Source organism: Rhinoderma darwinii, chromosome 1 (genome assembly GCF_050947455.1).
Source record: "Rhinoderma darwinii isolate aRhiDar2 chromosome 1, aRhiDar2.hap1, whole genome shotgun sequence".
In the NCBI taxonomy this organism is placed as follows: domain Eukaryota; kingdom Metazoa; phylum Chordata; class Amphibia; order Anura; family Rhinodermatidae; genus Rhinoderma; species Rhinoderma darwinii.
The window spans coordinates 600,228,119-600,251,947 of NC_134687.1; the positions used below are offsets into that span (position 1 = coordinate 600,228,119).

General features: G+C 40.5%; 1 protein-coding gene across 1 annotated transcript in view; it reads left to right on the forward strand.

The window, feature by feature from the left end:
• SETBP1 (SET binding protein 1) overlaps positions 1-23,829 on the forward strand; it is a 151,262-nt gene that overhangs the window by 108,889 nt on the left and 18,544 nt on the right. The window contains 2 exon segments of the mRNA XM_075840616.1: positions 2,224-2,239; positions 2,242-5,643. Coding sequence (XP_075696731.1) covers positions 2,224-2,239; positions 2,242-5,643 — 3,418 coding nt within the window.

The following is a 23,829-nucleotide window of genomic DNA, read 5'->3' on the forward strand; positions in this document are numbered from 1 at the left end:
TAGTGACATGAGAGCCAGCTGCTTATCTCTCCAGATAAAGCCTCTTAATAGGGAATTACACTGGCGGAGCCATTAACGCAGATGGATCTGCAAATGATGTAAAGAGGGGGCGTTGTAGAATTAGCTTTGATTCGTAAAGAAACATTGAAGATTCTTAAGATAACATAAAAAGTGTGTGTGTGTGTGTGTGTGTGTGTGTGTGTGTGTGTGTAAAAATGTATATCCGTATACATAAAAAAAAATATATATATTATTTTTTTCTTATAGGGCACTACGTTGTGCCTTAACAATTAATACTACTAGAAATGTATGAATAAATTGTCCGGGGCTTGTCTTGACCAACTGTCACTGTCCAATCAGTGCTGATCGAGTGAGATTATGTATAGGGACACACCCCTTTGACAAGGGAAATGGTAACACACCCATTTGTCATGTAATGTTATTCATACATTTCTTGGATAAGTAACAGAGAAACGGCACAGCGTAGAGTTCCAAGGAAAGATTTTCCAGAATTTTTATTTCATGGGGAATATAAGTATTTACTAAAACAGGTCATTTTTAAGTGTTATAGGCTAGATATACACCTTGTCAGTTTTACCTTTTTGCATCTGGCAGTATGCACTTTGTTGGCACTCTTCACTTAAATGGGGCTGAGCAGCTGCAATACCACACACCGCTCAAAAACAAGAGCGTCACAAAAACATACTTTTATCACGAATACTTGACAACCCTTTTATAGGAGTTTTACAGTATTAGCAAAACGCGTGTGCGTGCGTGCGCGCGCAGCCTAGTCCCATTCACTTCAAGGAAGCTAAGTTGAAAAAAACAGACAGACAAAAATGATGGACTGTTGTGGCACGGTTTCTGGAACAGTCATGTTTTCTAATCCTGTAATAATTATAAAATTTGAAAAATTATTCATAATTTTCCATGCAATGTCCTTTTTTTACCTCTTTAAATATACACAGAATTTAGTTTATTGTGAATGATCTTCCTTGGAATCCCAGAATTAAACTTTGATTTATTAAATTAGATTCAGTTTTGCCATATATGATTAGAGTAGATGCTTACGGAACACCATACAACCAGTCTGGATTGAGAGAGATTTCCTTCTAAGATTATAAATCTATAGCTACTTTGCCCTCCCCAGCTCCATAACTTGAGCAAATGAACTGATCCTCCAAATGACTTTTACGTTTTAAGAGTACAAAATATAAGGACGTATTAAAATCTGTGTTGGAAGCTTCCTAGAGATTAATTGCAGCAGTATATAATAGGTTAAATCTCTGTGATTAATACTCATCTTTCTTAATTAGACGGCAATAATTACTTTTCAACGGTGCCTATAAATCTGTAAGTAGACTTAGAACTGAGAGGAACTTGGTCGTGTCTCGGGCGGCATGTAATACGAGCAAGCAGCCTGTGTGACCTGCTGGGATTTTTATTTCTCGTAATCTGTTACAAGTGCTAAATATGACAAGGTTTTCTTCAGAAAATTTGAAGTTGATTCTGAAATTAAACTCTTAAATATAAGAGATTGTAGGGTTAGAGGCCTAGCTTAGCGCAGCCATTTGGAGGTGTCTACCGAATGTCTTTAATTATTTATTGTGTCATGTCTTGTCCTTTTCTTATTCCTGTGATGCATTCTCATATACTTGGGTAATTTCAAGGTTTATAAATTTACAGACTAACCAATGAATGTATCCCAGGACCTTAAAAAAAACTGCACTGATAATTAAGGGGCATTTCCACGTTTTGTTGATTTTTTTTCATTTTGCGGAAAGCAGTCGAACAGGACAACCAATATGTCCGCCATAACCGCACTTACAAGTATGTTTCCCAGGACTTAAGAGCAACTCTTAGTAATGTTTATGGGTGCTTGGTATGTATAACTAGGCAGATTGGAGGAACCTGAAAAAAGATTTTGTAACAACCCCTGTGAGAACTGTAATGGCAGACATGTTTCCTTTAAAACTAGGTGACAACCAACAAGTATCTCTAAGTAATAGCTGAATAGACTTTTTGATTTACCATGAGGACCAACTTTTTAGCAAGAGACACCAGTCTGGTACATTTTACACAACTTACTACTACGGCTAAGATAGTTTTGTTCTTCAGTAACATCAACTACTCTAATAAATATATATGTTAGATTAGTACTGTCATTTTATTAAAGTTGGTACAGTATGAGTAATGAGCTTTTTTTTTTATTTTCCTTTTTAGGTGCATGAGAGGTTTCAGAACATTCGGGCCTTCATTACAACTCCAGCGTTCCTCCAAACATCACCAGTAACTCCTTAAAACCAAAGCACCAGCAGAAAAGCAACCAGCATCATCTTGACTGGTCACCAAAATTGGACTCTGGCCCTTCAGCACAGAGTGGATTTCTGAATTCAGAACCTGGTAAAAAAGACTCCTCTAATGTCATCAAGAGTCCAAATCCAGAATTGGCTTCTCCGTTTCTCAAATCTCAATCGAAGAAATCCAACATGGGGAATTCTTGGAGTCAGAACTCTGCTTCCAAGGAAGGTATTACGAACAGTACAACTTCATCGCCAAATGGTGGCAGCAGTAATTCTCTCTCAGCTTCGAATAGTAACGAATGCAATGAGCTTTCAAAGTTAGAGGACCAAAAAGGTGGGTCGTCAGAACCACCACAACAACCATTTGGTAATACAAAAAAGAAATTTGGTAAAAAAGAATTGAGTCAAACCATGCAGGTGGCAGAGACTGAGCGGGCAAAAAATAGTCCAAAAGCACTTGAACCCAAAATTCATGATACTGTGGAAAATAAGAAGGACAATGAGAATTTGACATCTACCCAACAACAGAAAGAATTAGCTTCTGGAACAAATAGTGGGAGTGATTCCAGCCATATGCGCATCACACTTCCTCTGAAATCGACACCAGTGGATCCACCTGTTAATAAACGGAAGAAAAAAACATCTTTGAAACCAGCTGTGGACAAAAAGGCACCTGATTCAGACCAGCCTTCAGGGCGGTTAGTAATTAATGAAATCAGCAATCAGAACACTTCTCAAACCCAAGCAAAGAAGGACAACAAAGTAATCAAGCAAAGTAGAGTAACTACTCACGAGTTGCCATCCAAGTTACCAGAAGTAAATGCAAGTATAAGCAAAACATTTGTAAACAGCATGACCCGTCTTCAAAAATCTTCTGCTCTACCTGTATCGAAAGCCATTTCTCATAACGCTCGATCTAAATTTTCCGATTTACAACATCCTAAATTTGCAGCAAAGAAGAGATGGGCATGTGGTAAACCTAAGATAAACACTCATGAAAACTCTGCTTCCCTCTCTGAGAAAATTGTAGTAGATCCTCCTTCTGCTTACCCAATAACTCCCTCAAGCCCTCTCTACACAAATACAGATAGCCTTACAGTGATTACACCAGTAAAGAAGAAAAGAGGTAGACCAAAGAAACAACCATTGCTTACTGTAGAGACCATCCATGAAGGAACATCCACTAGTCCAGTAAGTCCTATAAATAGAGAATATCCTGGTATGAAGAAGAGAAAGGGGAGGCACAGTCTTGCTGAACTGGTGCAGATGACACCTTCTTTGGAAAAATCCATTGGTGAGTTAGAATTTCAGAAGAAAGTTGGAAAACTTGGAATGTTGGATAAGAAGACGATAAGAACCATCAATAAAATGAAAACGCTCAAAAGAAAGAATATCTTAAACCAAATTTTGTCTTGCTCAAGCAGCGTGGCCTTGAAATCTAAATCTCAGCCACAGACTAATGTAATAGCAGCTGTAACTGCAACTCTTGATGCTAGATTAGGCAAGCAGATTAATGTCAGCAAGAGAGGAACCATTTATATAGGCAAGAAAAGGGGGAGGAAACCAAGAGCAGAGCAAGTTCCCCAACAAAATGAAGGTAGAACAGCCATTAAACAGACCAGGCCTGTTTCTAGCCAGCCCGAAAACCCAGCAGTGCCTTCCAATTTGCAGTCATTTATGGCATCTTCACCAGCAGCTTTTCATAGTTTTACAACTCAGCTTTTAGGTTCTAATGGAAACCTTAGTCCTGCCAGCACTGATACAATATTTTCAGATTTAAAAACTATGCCAAATCTTCAGCCAATCAGTGCTCTTCCAACAAAAACACCGAAAGGAATACACGGCAGCTCCTGGAAGTTGTCTCCGCCAAGATTAATGGCTCACTCGCCTTCCCATCTGTGTGAGATTAGTTCGTTAAAAGAAGTCACACTGTCCCCAGTAAGTGAGTCTCACAGTGAAGAAACCATCCCTAGTGACAGTGGAATTGGTACGGACAACAACAGCACTTCCGATCAAGCTGAGAAGAGCTCAGAGTCTCGTAGAAGGTACTCCTTTGATTTTTGTACCCTGGATAATCCAGAGGTTACCGCATCTGAAGCCAGCACAAAGAGCAAACATGGTCACCGGCCGAAACATCTCATTGTCGATAACTTCCTTGTCCATGAAAGTGTTAAAAAGCCAAAGCACAAGAGGAAAAGAAAAGGATTGCCGAACAGGGACAATCTTCAATTTCTTGCAGATCTTGAAGACCTTATAAACAAGTTTCAAGTCTTTAGAATTTCCCACAGAAGTTACACATTTTATCACGAAAACCCTTATCCCAGTATCTTCAGGATAAATTTTGATCACTATTACCCAGTGCCATATATCCAGTATGACCCATTGCTCTACCTTCGCCGGACCTCTGACTTGAAATCAAAGAAAAAGCGTGGTAGACCTGCCAAAACCAATGACACCATGACAAAGGTGCCTTTTTTGCAAGGGTTTGGATACCCTATTCCCAGTGGAAGTTACTATGCACCATATGGAATGCCTTACACATCAATGCCTATGATGAACCTTGGTTATTATGGTCAGTATCCAGCTCCTTTGTATCTGTCTCACACGCTTGGGGCAACGTCTCCATTTATGAGGCCCTCCGTTCCACCACCACAGTTTCATTCATCCTCTCATATGAAGATGTCTGCTGTCGCCAAGCATAAAGCAAAACATGGAGTTCACCTGCCAACATCAGTAGGTATGGGCTTAGGTGACATGACTCCTTCTAAAACTGGAGCCGTTGGACTTTCAAGCAGCCGACTTCACAAAAGGAAACACAAACATAAGCACAAGCATAAGGATGATCATATCCTTGGAGGACACAGTGATTTCAGTGGTCTCTTTTCAGGCAAGTCCACAAGCTTTTCAAGCCATGTGGCAAATGAGAAGCTTAGCTTGTCTACCAAGGACCTTTTCACAGTGAGCGAAAAAAGCAAACACAAAGAGAGGCCGAAGCACCAGCATTGTGAAACTGGACAAAGAGGTCCAAAGAGTTCTTTCGAGGTGGACACACTTTCTTCTTTGTCTCTTTCAGATGGTCAGCACTTGTCTAAAGACAAAAGTGACTTAACCAATGAGTCTGATAGCTGTTTAAAACGCTATTCTGGAAATGACTGCAATGGCAGGTCAGATTCTTCGGACCTGTTTGTGGAAATGAGTTCATCCAGTGACAAGAGAGATGGGGACTTAAATGGCAATAAAAGGAGGACATTTGAAGGTTTTGGGTCCTATAGAGAAAAAGACATGCAATCATTTCGAATGAACAAGAAGGACAGAGGTGCTTTTGATCATTCGGGATCAGGTATGAACTGTTTTTTTTTATTACTACTAACTTTCACCAAAAGGCTACTCCCTTTTTAATATGTCTTTTTTTGTTTTGTTTTTTATATAATCTTGTGTTTTAAAAAGAATTTATCAACAAGGTCATACTGTGGCCATCTTTCTTTACCCATAATAAAAAATTTAAGTTTCGGGTAAAACTGATACTTAGCTATTCCTAGCACAGGGCCTGAGGGCAGTGGATGACCTAGGGATTCAAAGAACAGCGCCACTTTGGGTTCCTTTTTAAAAAGGGATTTTATACATGTAGGAAAAGGAATTTAAAATATTAGAGGCTGCGTAAAACTCAACATTTTTAATATGGACTGGATGGGTTCTGGCATCTTGTGCCTGTGGATTAGCTAAATGTGCTGAAGTAGCTGAACCTAAGTGGTTATTACGAACGTAGATGTTTATGGCATATCCAAAGGGTCTGCCAAAAAATGTTAGGTGCGGGTCCCAGAGTTGGTACTCACCTTTATCTATCTCTTGGACAGGGGTCACCCAACCTCTGTTACACCTAGTGTGGCATCCAGGTGTGAATGAATGGGCAGGCTGGCCTTGCATATGCGCAGCTCTTTTTCCATCTGTTCTTTGGCAGTTATGGAAACATGTGGCCACCTCCATTTTATTCTCCCAGAGCTCGGACCTACATCTATCAGATATTTGTCATATCCGATGGATACGCAATAAATGTCTAAGATGGGAATACACCTTTAATGTAAGCTTTGTTCAAGACAGCCATTTTAAAATGGATACTGGCAAATCTTGATGAACTCCTTGACTTTGAGGGTCCACCATGTTACTGGTATTTTTGATGGCACGTAAAATGCTGCAAACTGCTATTCTTGCCCTTAATACTAGAAAGGATGATGAAAATGCAAATGTGAACATAATGCTACATACACATCTTGATTCCATATAATTCACCAAATGTGAAGTGCTTTTAATGGCTGAAAATGCAACCACTACAGGGATTATGGATCACTACCTATTACCCCTGTTATACTCTCCGTTAAGTAAAAAGGGTGAGAACCCGGGGTGTGATAACATTAACTATTCAATTAAGGCCTGCTGCTCACGGCAGTGTTGGTTCTGTGATATACGGATCCTATATACTGTTGCCCGTATTTTCCGGATCATACACCGTTCAGGAAGCTGGGCTCCTAGAGTCATAGCTATCTATGATGCTAGGAGTCCCTGCCCCCCCCCCCCGTGGGAATACTTACCCATACTGTAATCACATTTTCTATACGGGACCGTATTCCTGCAGGGACTCCTAGCATCATAGAGAACTATGATGCTAGGAGCCCGGCTACCTGGACTGTGTTCGGCACAGGAAATACGGCCAACATACGGTCCGTATCTCACAGACCCGAATGCAGCAATGTGCAGCAGGCCAAACACAAGACTAGATGAGAGTGAGTTCAATTTTACTTTATTCATTAGTCTCAACTCAACTAAACAAAGAACAGTACTACCCATACCTACATAATTTGAAGGGAGAGACCGGGAAGGCAATACTAGCGATCTACATAATTTCTAGGGTGAGCCGGAGTGGCAGTTCTATCTGTGCCTACATCATTTACAAGAAAAGTCAGGGAGGTAGTACTATCTGTGCCTAAATAAAGCATGTACTGCTCCCCCTAGCAGGGTGGTCGCCACATTACACCAGAACCTTAAAGAGGCTCTGTCACCACATTATAAGTGCCCTATCTCCTAGATAAGGAGATTGGCGCTATAATGTAGGTGACAGCAGTGTATTTTTTTTAGAAAAACTATTTATTTTAAACCACTTTATTAGCGATTTTTAGCTTTATGCTAAGGAGTTTCTTAATGCCCAAGTGGGCGTGTTTTTACTTTTGACCAAGTGGGCGTTATACAGTGGAGTGTGTGACGCTGACCAATCAGTGACCAGTCAGCGTCATACACTCCTCTCCATTCATTTACACAGCAGCATCGCGTTCTTACTAGAACACGAAGTGCAGCCACATACACAGACAATAACGTTAATCAAGTGTCCTGATAATGAATATACATTACTTCCAGCCTGAACGTCATGTGTATTCAGAATCCTGACACTTCTGAATCTTTTCTGTGAGATTCCAGCAAGCCACGCGTAATCTCGCGAGATTACGATGTAAACGAGATTTTGTTTCCCTTGCTGGAAATCTCACAGAAAAGATTGAGAAGTGTCAGGATTCTGAATACACATGACGTCCAGGCTGGAGGTCATGTATATTCATTATCTGGACACTTGATTAACGTTAATGTCTGTGTATGTGGCTGCACATCGTGTTCTAGTAAGAACGCGATGCTGCTGTGTAAATGAATGGAGAGGAGTGTATGACGCTGACTGGTCACTGATTGGTCAGCATCACACACTCCTCTGTACAACACCCACTTGGTCGAAAGTAAAAACACGCCCACTTGGGCATTCAGAAACTCATTAGCATAAAGCTAAAAATCGCTAATAAAGTGGTTTAAAATAGATAGATTTTCTAAATAAAAAGCTTTACTGTCACCTACATTATAGCGCCCATCTCCTTATGTTGGAGATAGGGCACTTATAATGTGGTGACAGAGCCTCTTTAACATAAATGGTGATTTACCTTATCTGGGCCGCTACTATGCAATGACCCCCCCCCCCCCCCAGCATTTGTAAGTATATATCTTTAAAATACAGACGGGCAATAAGTACATGTGAAGAAGGCTGTACAATGAGAGGAAATTCAGATAAGTAAATAATACCCTGAAGTTTTACAGTAGTAAAGTTCCTTGGTAAAGGATAGTTAAAATAATGTATACATTTTCTGTTAGGGCATAATTATAATGAAGTATAATTAAAACGAGGGGCATGTTTAATCTTTTCGGGAAAAAGTCCGCTCAATTAAAATGTTCATTGGATTTCTGATTGCAACTTGTGTGATAGCTCTTTGTAAAGATATTACGGTTCTCTTAATTAAAAACTACAGTGAAAATGAAACTGTAATTAAATGGACTTTGGTGTTCAACAATGAGCTGGGGACTTGAATAATGTTCCGCTGCCCATGTTCTTTGGATTGAAGCTGCAGAAGGTGGAAAGAATTTGCAATTTGTATCCATATATTAAGTTGAATAAATTTAAAATGGAAAATTCTCCCCTCCCTCAAAGTTAATATCTAGTTCATTAAGTCCTGATAAAGTAATGCAGAAAATCCTACTCAAGGCAGTGATGTAGTCCACCTCCGTTATGATTTTCCACCAATGAAAGAATCTTAAAATTGTGGGTTGATATACTAAATATGTTAGAATTGCTTTTTGTGAAATTTCCTATGTACTCATTATAGGAATTATACTTTATAAGTGGGAATGTTCTGATTAGCCGATAGGGTAGTTCCAATAATCGGTATATTCTATTATTTATCCTATAGAACACCCTTTTTTTATGTTGGAAGGACAAAAATGGCCTTAAAGGGAACCTGGCACATTGAACATGGTCCTGTCTTAGAGCAGCATGTTATAGAGAAGATGGGGCTGAGCAGATTGATCTTTACTTTTGTGGGAAGAAATTCAGTAGTTATTGTAATATTGATTTAAATCCATGGCTATGAGTCTGGGGGGGGGGGGGGGGGTTGGTCCTACTAAGGGATTGACCGCTATCTCTGTAGATGCACTCCCACAGGGAAGTGTGTCAAACAATGAGTGACTTGCCTTCTGGACTTCTAAGCCCGTAGTGAACAGAGATATCATTAAATCAATTAATTCCAAGTTCTTTCCAATCTTTTCCCACAAAACTATAGATCTATTTGCTCAGTCCCTCCTATTCAATAATATTTGTCCACAGAGCAGTCTGTTTTCCATGATCGGTTTACTTTTAAGCCTTGTTTACGTATAGCCGTACCACAAATGGTGTTTTATCTACCTGTAACATTTATCACCTATCCCTAGGATAGGTGATGAATGTTAAGTTTGTGTAGGTCAAAGCCATGAGACCTCCATCAATCATCCTAATGGGGGGGGGGGGTTCTGTCTCCCCTCTCCCATGTTCTCTAAAAGGCCAGAAGGAGCGGTAAGAGGTGAAGAATGGAGGCCATGCAGGTCTGTGCCACGCTCTATACAAGTCTAGAGGGGATTTGAAATGGAATATGCTAACTCTGTGTGCGTGGCATTGGGCCATTCATCCCAATCCTCTTGTTTTTGGATGATTATAGCAAACAGGGCACATGGCACCCTCATTGTTGAGTTTGCCATGCCTATACTAACTCTAGTCTAATATGGTGAGGTGATAAATGTTACAGATGGAGATGCATGTAGACTTTGCTACAGTTGTGGCATGTTTGTGTTGCTGCATCTGTAAAAAAAATTTGTGTTACCATATCTAAGAAGACAACAGGATGTCCCACAAATAGCATGGCTATGAAGGGGATATTTTTTTTTTAGAAAAAAAATTCTATCAAGGTCATAAAAGAAGTGTGTGATATCAGGTCGTATTTGGTGGTCATTAGGGATCTGCTCTTTTTATGACTGAATCAATCGCTAATAAATAGCTAAGACTTCCCGAAAGCAACATGCCAGATAAATCCACCCAACGTTTCCTAACGTTGCAATGGATCAAGAATTTATGAAACCGAAATCGAGCAGATAAACTTTTCTTTGCTGGTCACGTGATGGGTTCTGATTTAGTAGAACGTATGAGATGCTGCTAGAAGCTCAGTTTTCTGGTCTTCAACAATGTAGCTGCTCAGTTTATTTTTGTTTCCTGTTTTTCACATAGACGACAACCTCGGAAACCTCCGTGTTCTCATTCCTAAACCACAAACATACATTAACTGGTAGATGAAACTGCCTTGTATGTCTCTCTTCATAATCCTGGAAATTGTACTCTTGGTAAAACTCTACTCTGCCCGCTTGATGGTTTCTATCCATAATTTTCATTCCTGGCTGTTCTATGTAAAGATAGTAGTTCTTCCCAATAAGGGTGGACTCACATATGGCAGATTTTGTTGCAGAAATTTCTGCAACTGAAAATCCTTTCCATTCATCTGAATGGAACGCGCAGAAATACATTTTCTTTTCTGAATGAATCAACGTTATTTGGGTAACTATTTTGCAGTTGCAGACATTTCCGCAACAAAATCTGTTATGTGTGAATCCATCCTAATCCTGCAGTAGAAAACTAGTAGTTTGTGACTTTTCCCACACATCTGCTCATGTTGGGTTTTTTATTTCTGTAATTTGGCTCTTTAAAATATTATTTCCATAAAGTAGGCCGTGGACATTTGTTTTACTTTGGCAGATCAAACCATTTTCAGAGGGAAGGGGTGTTAGTGGTTTTAATCGACAGTGTTTATTATGTTTTGTATTCAATTTTTTGTTTTGCGCCTGAAATTATAATTACTATTTGGCACCAGTTGCTCTCCATAAACCTAAACCTTTAGGGAACGGGAGCTTTCTAGGTGGCGGCTAGCCGATGCTTCGTTGACCGGATCTCCTATGTCTACGGTTAGCTAGCTGAACGTACACTTGAGAATAAACGCAACCAAGCTAACTTATTTTGGGGGTGTATCTACCAATGATGTAATACCTATGTGGGAGCCCAACAGTTCCCCCTTATTGCCTAAACCATGTTATGTGCAGACATTTTTTTAAGTTTCAGGTTTTTGGGTTTTTTTCTATAAAGAAAATAAGATCTTCTATAGATTGTGACTTGTCTATCAAAGGATGGATTATTTTTATGGAAAATATTAAGAATTGCTGTCATGCATAAGACCTTCATTTGGAGTGGCCAGTACTTTTATTTTTGTATATTTTTCAATTCCCTAGGGAGAATATTGTTTAGCGCTACAAAATGTTATCTAGTCACTCGATTGATGGATTCAGAGACTACGTATTTGTTTTAAAGCGTGATGACAAATGACTTAAAAAGATAATAGAAAGGAGATCTGTTAATCCTGTCACCAATCTATTGACCCCATTTGTCCTTCTCAGAAGCTTTAAGTGGCAAGACAAGTGTCTAGTTGGCTCCTGATGTTGGTCGATGTGCCTATCTGTTGGCTACCCTCTAGATCTGCTCATTTGGTTGGAAGATTTTTGCCCATACATGCCAAAGGTGTCCATCTGTCAATTGCAAGTTTAAACATGTGGCAATGTTCTAGTCTCTTTCAAGCAGACCATTATCTGGTTTGTGTAGCTTCTTGGCCACAAGAGTAGTAGTTCTGCTACTGGTAAAAACATGTTGTTTTTGACCCATATTAAATATAAACTTTTCACTTTCTTCTTAGAGCTATGTAATTTGGCTACAGAAATACCCCTAGAAGAACCCAGTGATGATATTGCCGAAATCGTACAGCGATATATAACATTCAGACATAGGTGTACGTTTTTGGGAAATTTGGGCGATGACCAGTATAACCAGCTATACACATTCCACATCAGATGTTAACCAGACTCCCTGATGGTATAAAGGCTTAAGGGGTTTTACACAGGACGATTATCGGGCAGACGAGCGTTAATATAACGCTCGTTGACGATAATTGCCCTGTGTACACAGGGCAGTGATCAGCAGATGAATGCGCAAACGCTCAATCATTTGCTGATCGTATCGTTTTAAAAAAGTAAAAGATTATAGATGTCGGCAGCTCATCTCCCTGGGTAAACAGGGAGACGCTCTGCCGACATGATAATAATGGATGGGGACGAACAATCAGAGTAATGACCACTCGTCTCCATCCGTAGGACTGGAGCATGCGAGTACCGATCGACGATATCTCGCTGATGGGCGCTCGCTGTACCAGCCGAGTGTCGGCCGGTGTAAAAGGGCCTTTAGTGCAGATTTGCCATACAGGAGTAAATGAAAGGTGGTTTACAACTTGTATGGGAGATATAGTGGTGGTCATGATGGTACCCTGTTCTGATACTGATCAAGCATCTACTATAATCCAATTTGCTTGTTATGTTTTTTGTTTTTTTTTCTGTTTTGGTTTCTGTATTCTTTATCTGGATCTAGCGATGCATTACTTATTTTCCATTTAACTTGCTCATAAATATTATCCTGCTTGAACTATTTGCCTTCCTGCACATTCATTATTTCCCGTCAATGTTTTCAGTGTTGACCACATGAAAGATTATGTTGACAAGGAAATTTACATGCTTCTTATGGACGGTGTTGCACAGCTTTGCCAAGTTTCCCTTATTATACGAACAACGGTCTTGGTTAACCAAATCAAAGCTATTTCTCTAAAATATGTAATATCATTGTAAGTATTCGGAGTATGCACATGTAGCAGATCTAAATCTGACTCTCTGGGGCCGCATGGTTTGTACGTTGCGATATTCCTCTGACTTCCGATAATACAGTGGTTTTATCTGCAGTCCTCTGTTAGACCTAAGATTAATCATTGGGATGTGTCAAACTATACTCTATATCTGCATTTCAAGCAGCATTATTTTATTACACTTTTTTAGTTATCCCTCTTATTTACTGCACAGAATGGGTTTGCCATAAGACTGTGTAAGTATGTAATGTGGCTACAGCAGGGAAACCCTTTCTATGCAATGTATGGGTGTTCCAAACATTGCACAGGCTGGAAGGAATGGCGGGGGAGGGGGTGCACGGACTCCTCGTCACTGCAATGTGGGCAGGGAGGGAGGGAGGAAGGGAGGGACTGTCTTTTAAGAACTTTAATATCACAAAAAGAGGGCTGACTAAAAAAATAATGACTAATTTCTAATAACTTGATAGATACATAGTACAAACCATTCTATAGATGAGGAATTTAAAAGCTGAGAACAAGTTTAAGGCAAGGCAGAGCATTCCAGAGAATAATGGCAGCTCAAGAGAAGTCCTGTAGTCGTGAATAAGAGAATGTTATGAAAGGGGAGGGCAGTAGTAGGTTTGAGAAGTAGCAGAGAACAAATTTTAAGTAGCATTCGTTAATTATGTACAACATGTAGCCGTACATTAGGAGGAAAGATTTAAGGCAAATCATAAACGTTTAAAAATTTATTGAGGCGGGGAAACTACCACTATAGCAGCCATAGTGGCTGCTATGTGGTCCTCGGCCTGTGGGGGCCCGTGCTGCCCGACCATAACATTTGGGCCGGGCGGCACAGGCCCCCTCATTCCCGATGGCATTGCTTGCCCCGGAGGAGTGCCACATTCAATTGTATCTGCTACCTTAGGATGCAGATACCATTGAATACTATGGTGGAGAAGGGACAATCGAAGGTGTCAAGGGAGAATAGTATTTATGATCAAATAGCTGGATAGATTTAGAAACTGGTCCCCAGTCATAAGCCTTGGATAACTAGGAAGGTGAAGGAATTATTTTTTTTTCTCCATGAATGGCATTTACATTTATCCTCTGAGACCTAATGTATAAATAGAACAAATATCCGCTATAAATTACAGCTGATCTGGTCAACACATTTTTATTTGTTAATTTGTATATTTTGACAGCATCCAGGTGTGAGAAAATGGCAGACTTCCCAGAAACCTCTCAAGGTGGAGGTGGTATTTGTTAAATCATTAAGCAGCTTAGTTTTTTTATACGTCTTGCCAGAGGAGTAAAGCACCTAAAACTGTGCTTTTACAAGGTACGAAGTATCGTGGGAAAAGAGGGTCCCACTCTCCTGTGAGTGATGAGCGAATTCCATGAGCACCAAATCAATCTGTTTGCCCATGTTTTTGTTGAGATCTAGGTTTTATGGTTTCTCCACTGAGCTGTAAGATTTCCCAACAAACACAAGTTGAAATACATACACACTGAATGGCCACGTTATTAGGGACTCCCATCTAGTAGCACGTTGGGCCGCCTTTGGCCTTCAGGACCTCCAACAATTTGCAGTGGCATAGATTCCACTAGGTGTTGAAATTGCTCTACAGGAATATTGGCCCATGCCAACTGGATAGCTTCTCTCATTGCCGCTAAAGTGTCCTCCTGCCATCAGTTAAACAGCTGTCATGAAGGGATGGATCTTGGTTGGCCACAATGCTTAAATTTGTCCTACTGTTAGAATGTCCATCCACCGGTATCAGAGGACTCCAGGAGTGTGGGAATGTTTTTTTTTCGCACAATTACTCAACCTCCACCAGCCTGAACTGATGACACCTGACAGGAGAAGGGTTCATCGATTAAAACTTGTGCCAAATTCTGATCCTCCCATCAGCATTGTGCAACAGAAACCTGAAATCATCTGATCTGGTCATGTTTTTCCCGCTGCTCAGTGATCCAATTTTTTTACGCTTTTTTTTGTCCACTGGAGTCTTGTCTCTCTGCCTTAGCAGACGACCAGTTTGAGTGTCTCGCACCAATGACCATGGTTAATTACAAGGCGCTCAAATAGCTTGATTTTCCCATTCTAATGTGGATTCACACTGATCCATGGACAACTTGATTTTAATCTGCACTTCGGGTTCACATGTGCCTGTATTATACCACATAGCAGCATTTGCTATTCTGCTGGTTTCTATTGGAAACTGTCAACAAGTTTGACAAACATATCCCTAACAACTTAGCTGAGCTTCCATAATTCAGAGGGACAGGTAGGTTGTCCGTAAACATTACGGAAAAGTTAGTGGGTCTGGCTGAATATCTAATCCATATGGGGGATGTCTTGATTTCAACATCCCTGATACTTTGTTACCGCGGGAGAAAAGCTGCTGCCAGAGGAGTCTGGCGGCAGTTTATTCTCTCCCCATTGAAAACACATGCACACTCGGCCAAAAAGTGCATGTATATGTGTACGTTGGCAGGAATAGCTGGAATATTGTTTGTACAATCATTTGTCTCAATACATTTACACAGGGAGATGTTCTGCCGACACGTGACCATATTTCTGGCCTCATAAAAAGTGTTTGCTCGTTCGTCGGCTGATCGCTGCACTGTCTACACAGGGCAATAATTGAGAACAAACGTTTGCCCGATCACTAGCCCATATAAAAGGTGCCTAGAGTGTATGGGCAACTTCAGTTTATCCTACGTCACATTATTTAACGGTGCTCAATGTAAATTGCCAGAATAAGCTCTATTCTGCCACTGAACAAGCAGAGAATGCTGGGAGATTTCAGCTCAAATCTGGCAGAACTGTGAAAGCATCTCTGGAGTATAATACAGGCAGTAACGACTGATAAGTAGAAAATATGTAATGTAATGACAGCATTTTGAGAAACTAGACCTGGACCGCACATCCACAATATATATGTTGATCTGAGCCGCTAGGCATAATTTATGAACATGAGGTTCTTTGTTAACATTTTGATCAAACTGTAGAAGTCCACTTGCCACTTCAGGGCGAACTCTTTCAAAGTGGATCCCTACTCTATCTGTTACAGCACCGCATGGCGGCCACTGCCACCGCCACCGCAGCACCGCTCCTGCAGAAGGAGCAATCCAGGGGCCCAAAAGCACCCATGCTATCAGGCTGTGTCAAGCCTCCTTGGCTCTGGGCCACGTTCCACCACACCTTTTAAGTGGCAAGTGGGCTTATACAGTGTGATCAAAATGTTAACAAAGAACCCCATGTTCAGGTTAATAAATTATGCCTAGCGACTCAGATCAACAGATCTATTGTGGATGTGCGGTCCATGTCTAGTCTCACAATACTGACAAATAATGTAATGTATTTACAAAATTACTGAAAGTGTTATGTAAACTGTACAATGACGTTAAAAGGTCAAACTTACTATAGACCTGCCATTATTACAGACGTTTTCTCATAATTGATTCCTGACATTTCAAATCAGACAGGGTTTCTTAAAGAGGCTCTGTCACCAGATTTTGCAACCCCTATCTGCTATTGCAGCATATAGGCGCTGCAATGTAGATTACAGTAACGTTTTTATTTTTTAAAAACGAGCATTTTTGGCCAAGTTATGACCATTTTTGTATTTATGCAAATGAGGCTTTCAAAAGTCCAAGTGAGTGTGTTTAAAAGTAAAAGTACAACTGGGCGTGTATTATGTGCGTACATCGGGGCGTTTTTACTAGCTGGTCATTCTGACGAGAAGTATCATCCACTTCTCTTCAGAACGCCCAGCTTCTGGCAGTGCAGACACACAGCGTGTTCTCGAGAGATCACGCTGTGTCGTCACTCACTTCCTGCCCCAGGTCCTGCATCGTGTTGGCCACATCGGCACCAGAGGCTACAGATGATTCTGCAGCAGCATCATCGTTTGCAGGTAAGTAGCTACATCGACTTACCTGCAAACGCCTCTGGTGCCGATGTGTCCTCGCTCGTCCGACACGATGCAGGACCTGTGAGTGACGTCACAGCGTGATCTCTCGAACACGCTGTGTCTGCACTGCCAGAAGCTGGGCGTTCTGAAGAGAAGTGGATGATACGTCTCATCAGAACGCCCAGCTAGTAAAAGTAGTAAAAACGCGCCGATGTACGCACATAATACACGCCCAGTTGGACTTTTACTTTAAACACGCCCAGTTGGATTTTTGCAAGCCTCATTTGCATAAATACAAAAATGGTCATAACTTGGCCAAAAATGCTTGTTTTTTAAAAATAAAAACGTTACTGTAATCTACATTGCAGCGCCTATCTGCTGCAATAGCAGATAGGGGTTGCAAAATCTGGTGACAGAGCCTCTTTAACCAAGAAGCAAACAAGTAGAGCCACTTGAGAGATTGGTACACTATTGCTTAGAGGGAAGGCAGGTGCGGCCAAGGTTAGGGTGGACATAGACAATCCGAAGACCTTCATGAACTTTGCTTGTCCGTCTTGTAAGCCTCTTGTGGGTTGTTGTGATTTTTTTTTTGGGCGGGGGGGGTTTATATCAATAACCTGTTTGCTCCTCACATCAGTCGTGTTTTTAATTTAGATTGCGTTTTAGGGAAAGAACAGAAGTGTTTACTCCGGTTTGTTTTGTTGTCATGTGCTGTTCCAGCATTTACTTGTGGGATAATTTTTGAGACCTAATTTTTTTTTATTTTCCTATGTGCGTGGAAATCCAAAGGATTAAGAGACATTGTTTCATGAGGAATGCAGAGTAACTTCCAGCTTGCTGCCCAATTAAGTTTGTACATTGTGTTCTTATTTTTTTCCTGAGAACGTTTTGAATGTCCCTTTTTAACTTTTTTTTTCACTGTTATCATATTTATCTGAGTTTATCTTGGCGTATTTGTTTCCTTTAGACATTTTCAGGAAGAGAGTTCAGCAGTGAGATCCAGACAAGTCAACTAGCGTTCACTTTCTCCTGAATGTGTACAGTTAATTTGTATTGGGGTCTTAACGCTCTACAAAATCCAAAAATAGTTATGTTATGAGTAACTAAGAATAGTCCTGTATAGTTTGGAGGAATGACATAGGTATGGGAATGGCATTTGTTCCCCTCGCGCAATAGACTTTCCGTCTCTTGGCTTAAAATATATTTAAATTTCCGTTATTTTGATACATAAACTGCCCGTGCTATGGTTTAAAAGCTTTTTATGGATTAAATTGTACATTGCATTAACTTTGTTAACATTACAAAAATCACTTTGAAACCCTCACTGTTGTGGTTAATAAAGCGGGTCTGACCATCCTCCAACAAAACAGGACCCCTTGGCACTTCTCCTTCAGGGCTAGATAAATCCTAGGAGCCCACACAGTTAAAGGGGTTGCCCACGAATGGACAATGGATGACCTATGCACAGGATAGGTCATTATCATTTCATCGGTGGGGGTCCGATATCCGGACCTCGCGCCGATCAGATGCTCTGGCTGCCTCCCGGCATCCGACGTCCTTGCCGGAAACAGATGGCTCCGGTCACGGAGTAGTGGCTGTACTGCAGCATTGCTCCTATTCAAATGAATAGGAGCAGAGCTGCAGTTCTGCAGAACGACTGCTATTGAACCCCTATAAGAAATTTGGTGAAGATGGCCCGGAGAGTATTTTTTTTTTTGGGCACCAAAAATAAATTATATATATAATTATTCGCACCTGCGATACTCTAATTAAATCCTAGAGTCTATAGCATTTTCTTGAGAGCTAGAGATAATCAATGAACGCCTATTCATGATTTATTACTTATACAGTGCCAGCTGATTTTGTATCGCTATAGAGAGATTGTCATCATTCACATCAGTCCCTGTCCTCAATGGGGGCTCACAATTTATTTTCCGTATCACACTCACCAGAAGCCGTTTCATAGGAAGCTAATGACCTTGTATGTATGTTTTTGGAGTGTGGGAGAAAGCCGGAGGACCCAAAGGAAACTCATGCAAACCCAGAGAGGACTTACTGTAGAAACTCCATTCAGGTGTTGGAGTTGAACCCAAGGCAACGCTACTAACCTCTGCCCACAATGAGGTAAATGTTTCTTCATGTGGCTCAGGCCTCATATTCCGAACTCATAGCCCGACATGTCCACTAACTGCTTCGAGTATCGGCCTAAGCAGCTCTAAGCTCTTCTTGTATTTGTCTGGTAGACTTCTAAATGCCCATGCGGCCATATTTGTTTGCACCCAACTTTCTCAAACACAACACAGACACGACTGAATAAAATGTTAATCTTTTACTTTTTTCCATTTTAGAAAGATACATATTCCTTAGTTACTCAACCCCCACCCTTCCTATTATGATGTACCCTATAATCTCTTTTGATGACATAGGAATGTAGTATTTACCCCCACTTTTAACCGCCAATTACACAACTATAATATGTTGGAAGGGCAATTAGGTTTCAATATAGGTATAACCCCCCCCCCCCCATTTCTTAACCTAGGATATTACAGAACTACAAAAGAATGAATAGCTTTAGTTGTATTTTTGTAACCGTCGTCCTTCGTGTTACATTTTGTACAGAACACAGAGAATGACATAAGTGTGTGTGCGCTGAGGTCACTTTGGCTTTTTCCTCTTCCAAGAAAATTTCCAGGTAATTCAATCACAAACACAAAAGCATTTCTATTTTACGTTCAATTATTTATGGTTTCTGAAACCCATGTCTGCAATGTCTGAGGCAAGAAAGTAAACACGCCGCTGAATGCACGACGAAACGTGCCAACTTCACTCTGTACTTTGATGTGGAGGTTCTTTACGTGATATCATTAGGATGTACTGGGGAAAAAATTGCCGTTTACTCTCCATGTATTACAGTGAAGTTCGCCATTTTGTTCAATTTAAAGGGACGCTATCCACAAAAATAAATCTTACACACAATATGACACGATTTGAAAGTGATGCAGTGGATAATGCTAAACAAAATTGCAGAGTTGTCCATAGCAACCCATCAAGTCATCCCAATCCCTTTGCATTACAAAAGGGATATTGGGTTTCCTATTGGCTGATGTGAGTAATATTTTTTTAAATGTTGCATTTATAATATAATGTAGGTTTTTGCTCACAGAACCCAATCTGTTTCCATCTTTCATGTTTCTAGCGCAGAATAGTAAATATAATGAAGATTAATATGATTTTATTTAATACATTTATATTTAATACTTCAAAAGCTGTGCTACACCTGTCTGCAGGTTGTGTGTGGTATTGCACTTCAGCCCCATTGACTTCAATGGAGATAATAAAAAATACCAGACACAACCCATTAACAAATGGGGATATTTCTGGAAGAAATCCGGAATATTTTTTCTTATCATTGACAATCCCTTTAAATTGTTTATTTATAAAGTTTAATTTACTACATCACCGATCCAAAATTCTGATCATCTTGAACTTATTTCGGGGCACTGAACCTCAAATAATGAAGAACCTCACAAGATCAGGAGCATACTACAGAGCAAAGAGAGCCAATTATGAGACTCCTCTACCCTTCTATGTAACGGATATTTACTTTCCTGTGACCGTTTGATAATCCAGTATATTTGACAATCCACCAGCTTTCAGGTCCCGGAGATGATGAATTAAAGGAACTTTGTTGTATTAGAATTATTTAATTCCAGTAATCAATTTGGAGGTTAAACTAATCAACTCTTCTGAAGTATGTTCCCTCCTTTCATTTGAGAACGGACACGTTGGTGTAAATGGGATATTAAATCTGCCCTCAGAGAGTCTGTTAGTGGGTAACAGGAGTTTTCCTTCCGGCTGTTGGCACAAAAACAAACTGTGCAATTACTTTCATTTAATGCCAGGGAAGGTTACTCTTTTCAGCACCAGTTACGTCTTGCCAAGTATCATGGCAACGCAGGTGAAAAAGAGGTCAGTCGTTCTCCGTGTGTGTCTCTTAATGTTTTGAGTTGTCTCTTTAGATTTGGGGGCCACTGTGCCGTAATGTTGTCTGGTGCTGGGGGTTTAAGTTTTTATATTTTTGTTTGACTTTCGAAGAGTTTGTGTTTGAATTTTTCGATCTGTTTATTTTGGTAAAGCTCCTAGGACTCTTTTAAATTGCTGCTAGAAAGTTATTTTTTGTGGTATTTTGCTCCTGGTAATTTTCCATCCCCAGATGGATTTCAGTCTTGTGGAGTGAAGCCATCTACTAGCATGCTAAGCAAGTCTTTTCTGGCAAACACATGCCGATTCTTGGAGGATTTGTTAAATGTCACCACCTTAAATGTTTAATGGTGATGTGAAGGTCCAGTAGTTGGTCTCCCCCTTTTAATGATGATTTTTTTTTTGGGCTTGACCAGTTAAAGGGAATGTGTCGCTAGAAAATTTTTTTTTTAGTTAAAAAATTTATATTTAAGTGATTACACATTGTTTTAAGATTCTAATTCATAACATTTCTATGTGCTGGCCACTAGAGGGAGCAGTTCCCAAAATTGCAGAATGGTCAATGTGGTAAAGCAACCTCATTGCTTTATGCTGCAAATTTGGGGGTAAACACACTCGCTCTAGTGTCCTCACACAATCCCCCCTCCCTTATTCTGGCTAGTGCCAGGAGGAGGAGGGGTTTGAATCTTCGCCATTTTCTGAGTGACTGCACAGTGTAGATTAGATACAGGGCTCAGTAGACCGTATCAAATGAACATAATACACACATCACATACACGGACATAAATTACCGTCTCCTGCCGCCGCCTCCGCTCCTATTCCTTCGCTTCCTTGAACATATGGCCAGAAGTCGTCATCTTACTGTCCGGCAGCGGCTTCCGGTCCACATGAAAATGGCGCCGGATTTCGCTCTGCGAACGAGCTTAGTTTTGGTCTGTGTGGGAGCGGATCATGCGCCATTCCCACACAGACGGCGTATGCTTCAGAGAATGGAACGTCTCCCGTTCGCATTCTCTATCGGGTTGTATGTGCCGTATTCCATCTCTGTATGTGTCGTTAATCGACATACAGAGATGAAAAAAAAAAATGCCAGCCCCCATAGAGAAGTAAAAGTAAGAACAAAGTAAAAAGTAGAACATGAGAACACAAATAAATAAAATTTATGTTAATATCATATTAAAAGCAATATGATAAAAAATAAATAAATTTAATGACACCTTCCCTTTAAAACGGTTTTCCCACCATAGACTCTTATGGCATATAAGCTGCTTGTGCCATAAAAGTCTGGTAAGTGGGAATCTAACTGCTGGGACCCTCCATGATCCTGAGAATAGGAAAACCTGGTCCCTTATCTGGTGGTGGCTACTGCTGCACCGTCACTTTATGGTAGAGTGAATTAAAAAAAAAAGTCATAAACTCCATTTAAGTGACTGCATATATAGTTTATGTTCTATAGCCAATTGTGCAACCATCAGGACAGCGGGGATAGCAGCTGCTATGGGGCAGCACAGCTAAGGGAGCCAAACTGTGTTGTTAAAGGAGTCTCAAAAAGATTTATGAAGGCAGTATATAGTGCAATGTAGAATTCTTTCTATGTCCAAGAAAGGAAGGTGAAGACCCATTGGGCAGAGCCATGACCATTGGCCATGATCACCTTAACCTTCCTATTTCTTGAACGTACTCCCTGTTAATGGTAACCATTCTGTTTGAATTGTAAATTAACTTTTTCACTATGTAATATCTGTTTATGTTCCCTCTAAATTGTAAAGTGCGGTGTAATATGTTGGCGCTATATAAATAAAGATTATTATTATTCCAGAGTGGGACCCCAGGCTTACTTGTAATTCCCCTGAATATAACATATCTTTGCAGAGGCAGAACTTGAGGCTTCTTGGCCTCAATAGAAAATCTTCAAAGGGAATGTGTTGTTAGCAAAAAATGTATTTTTTTTTTCTAGTTAAACAATTAGTGTGTAGGTGATTAAACATTGTTCTAATTTTTTTTATTTTTTTCACGAGTCAGGAAATATTATAAATTAGATTCTAATTTATAATATTTCCCAGCACTGGTCACTAGATGGAGCAATTCCCAAAATTGCAGCATTGCATGTGGTAAAGCAACCACATTGCTTTATGCTGCAAAATTGGGTAAAAAGCCCTCGCTCTAGTGAGCTCTCAGCATCCCCCCCTCCTTTATCCTGGCTAGTGTCGGGAGAAACGAGGGGATTGAACGGTCTAACCTCCTACACTCTGTGTCGCCATTTTTTGAGCTAACACACAGTGTAGAAGGTTAACATACAGTAGTAAACACACTGAAACACGAACATACATAGAAATCACTTACCTGCTCCTGTCGCTGCCGCTCCCTCCGGTCCGTCCGCTCCGTCTGCTGCCGCTGCTCCAAGTGCACAAGTCCGGAAGCCGCGACCGGAAGTAGTAATCTTACTGTCCAGCTGCGACTTCCGGTCTACAGGAAAATGGCGCCGGACGGCGCTCAGTTCAACTTGGACTGTGTGGGAGCGGCGCATGCGCCGTTCCCACACAGATGGCGTACACCATAGTGGATGGAACGGGCCCCGTTAGCATTCACTATGGGACTGTAGCTGCCGTATTCCATGTCTGTATGTGTCGTTAATCAACACATACAGAAATGGAAAAAAAAATTGGCAGCCCCCATAGGGAAGAAAAAGTAAAAAAATTAGAAGAAGTAACACACAAACACACAAATAAATACAAAAGTTTTTTATAAAACACTAACATCAAACTGATATAAAAAATGTTTTGGGGGCGCCACTATGCCTTTAACATGGCCTCCCAACTATAATTTATAGTACTGGTTTTCTCCTATTGGATAAGTGGACCTTTGGGGCCCCCTTAAGCTTCAGGATTGGTCCACAACTTCTGTTGGCCTTCTACTTAGGCCACTGTTTGCAGATCCTGTGATTTTTATTATTTTTTGCATTTTCTACGTAGTGCTTTTTTTTTTTTTTTTAGGGTATGCAAGTTTAGGTTGCCTAGCAACCATTTGCTG